The sequence below is a fragment of the Leptonychotes weddellii genome, unplaced genomic scaffold (assembly GCF_054177405.1).
Source record: "Leptonychotes weddellii isolate Sample4059 unplaced genomic scaffold, ASM5417740v2 HiC_scaffold_26403, whole genome shotgun sequence".
Classification (NCBI taxonomy): domain Eukaryota; kingdom Metazoa; phylum Chordata; class Mammalia; order Carnivora; family Phocidae; genus Leptonychotes; species Leptonychotes weddellii.
Window position 1 is genome coordinate 1 of NW_027856548.1, and position 1,964 is coordinate 1,964.

A 1,964-nucleotide genomic window follows, 5' to 3' on the forward strand; every position below is an offset into this window, starting at 1 on the left:
CCCCCCCCCCCCCCCCCCCCCCCCCCCCCCCCCCCCGCAGAGGCCCCCGCCCTGCCTAGTCCCTTCTCCCCTCACTCCCTCCCCCAGGGTACACGCCCACTCACCTGCAGCAGCGTCTGAGAGGGCCAGGAGCAGGAGGGGGTGTGAGGAGGGAGAGAAAGCCAGTGAGTGACCGCCCACCGCACCACCCGCCGCCAGGCTCCCAGTGCTCTGAAAATAGCCACTCCCACCTGCGGCCCACCTCTACCCTGGGGCTGTCTGGGCCTCTCCTGAGACCACTGCTAGTCTCGAAGGAAGGAAATCCCAGGTCCCAGCTCTAGCCCCAGCCCCAGCATCTGTGAGCTGAGGACGCTGGCCCCTCTGCCCGCCCAGGGCTGACCTCTAAGTGACTGTCACAGGGCTGTCCCTCCCGCTCGGCCACGTTGAGGCTCCTAAGGATGGAGACCTCTACCCCTGAGTGCACATTTCAAAGAGAAGCAGCATCAGCCCCTGCAGAGTGGGCAGGCCTAGAGAGGGAATAAGGGCGTAGTGGTCTCTTGGAGGCCCCCGAACATGCAGGGAGGTCAGGAGCTGCAGGGCCTCACCCGCTGCTGGATGGCAGCGTGCTTCCGCTCCATGTCCCGCTTTTCCACTGCTGAGTCGATCACCAGCTGGTCTAGCTGTGGGGGAGGGGCGTCAGGGAGGGAGGTGACCACTCACCCGCTGAGACGGGTCTTGGGCCCCACCCCAGCCCGCAGGCTCACCTCGGCTGCCAACTTCTTCATGTAGGGGTCCAGCTGGTGCAGCAGGCTGTAGCCTTGCTGGAAGAAGCTGTACTGGGCATGCATGAAGGACAGCATCTGTAGGTGGGTGTGGCACAGGGGACGCCAGGCCCTCAGCAGCAGTGACCAGAGGACCCACCAGGTGTACTCACATCCCGCATACCTCACAAGCCTGTACTCAAGGCCAGCGCCCCCACCCCAGCCCCTCACCAATCACTCACAGAATCCAAGATTTCAAACTTCTTCTTGGCCTGGAGGACGTTGATCTGCCAGGGGACAGGTGAACAGGTGAAGGGTGTTGGGGCGGAGGTAGCCCATGGCCTGTCCCTTACCACAGAGTCCTCTCGGGCTGTTTGTGGTTCCCTGAGACCCCCAGCTCATCTTCGGCTCCCTGCACCTCAACCGCCCATGGTCATGGAGTCCTTCCCCACGTCAGGACTTTGGGTTCCTCCCATGAGCAAAGACAGAAATTCTCACACCTGCTCCTAGGCCCCCCACGCCCCCCTCAGCCTACCCCCTGTGGCCTGCAGCCTCACGTTTGTCCCCATCCCACCCCCACTGCTCTGCCTTTGCCTGGGCAACCCCCCCCCCCGGGCAACCCCCCACCACCACCACCACGTTCCTTCCCGAGATCTGGCATCTGAGGTTTTCTGGAGCCAGAGGGGCCCTCCCTCTGAAGGCCAGCTCAGTCTGCAGGAACTAGGAGCAGCTTCCCACCCCCTCCAGGCCTGACCGCTCCTTGCCCAGTGGCTGACCTGGAGCACATAATCCAGTGCCAGGTGACGGAAGCACTTCCGGGTGAGGGTCAAGGCACCTGTGGCCTCCTCTACCTCATGAGGACGGTGCCGTGGGGCTTGGGCATTCCTCACGAGGGACAGCTCCATGTCCTCTCGAACTTTGTCAAACTGCTTCTTGGTCTCCTTGAACTTCCGCACGTCCCTGGGGGCCAGCAGGTGTCAGGTCGGGGTCTTGGGAAGTCTCTACCTTCATGAACTGCCCTCCCTTCCCTACGGCCCTGTCCCAGCACCCCCACCCCCCAGCCCAGCTCTCCTCCTTTTCCTTTTCCTCTCCCTCCTCCTCCTCTTCCCTCCTCCTCCTCCCCCCCTCTCTTTCCCCTCCTCTTCCTCATTCTCCCCCTCCCTATCCCTCTTCCCCTCCTCCCTCTTCTTCCTCTTTGTCCTCCCCCTCCTTTTCTTTCTCCTT

At 63.1% G+C, this 1,964-nt stretch overlaps 1 protein-coding gene across 1 annotated transcript; it reads right to left on the bottom strand.

The window, feature by feature from the left end:
• Nucleotides 1–44: 44 nt before the first annotated feature.
• On the bottom strand, nucleotides 45–1,732 carry LOC145718959 (arf-GAP with coiled-coil, ANK repeat and PH domain-containing protein 3-like). Its single transcript, XM_081810465.1, has 5 exons — nucleotides 1,517–1,732; nucleotides 983–1,027; nucleotides 744–839; nucleotides 585–659; nucleotides 45–116 (listed from the first exon to the last, which is right to left on the bottom strand). Exons 1-5 carry the CDS (start codon nucleotides 1,643–1,645, stop codon nucleotides 72–74), a joined length of 390 nt encoding a protein of 129 aa, XP_081666591.1. The 5' UTR covers nucleotides 1,646–1,732; the 3' UTR covers nucleotides 45–71.
• Between the last annotated feature and the right edge of the window lie 232 nt (nucleotides 1,733–1,964).

What these genes read in the sequence shown, in the direction of transcription:
- LOC145718959 (XM_081810465.1), bottom strand. Translation starts at nt 1,645, where the DNA reads ATGGAGCTGTCCCTCGTGAGGAATGCCCAAGCCCCACGGCACCGTCCT. An exon ending in CACTGGATTATGTGCTCCAG is followed by an intron (nt 1,028 to 1,516) that starts GTCAGCCACTGG and finishes GTCCCCTGGCAG; the next exon opens with ATCAACGTCCTCCAGGCCAA. An exon ending in AGTTTGAAATCTTGGATTCT is followed by an intron (nt 840 to 982) that starts GTGAGTGATTGG and finishes ACCCACCTACAG; the next exon opens with ATGCTGTCCTTCATGCATGC.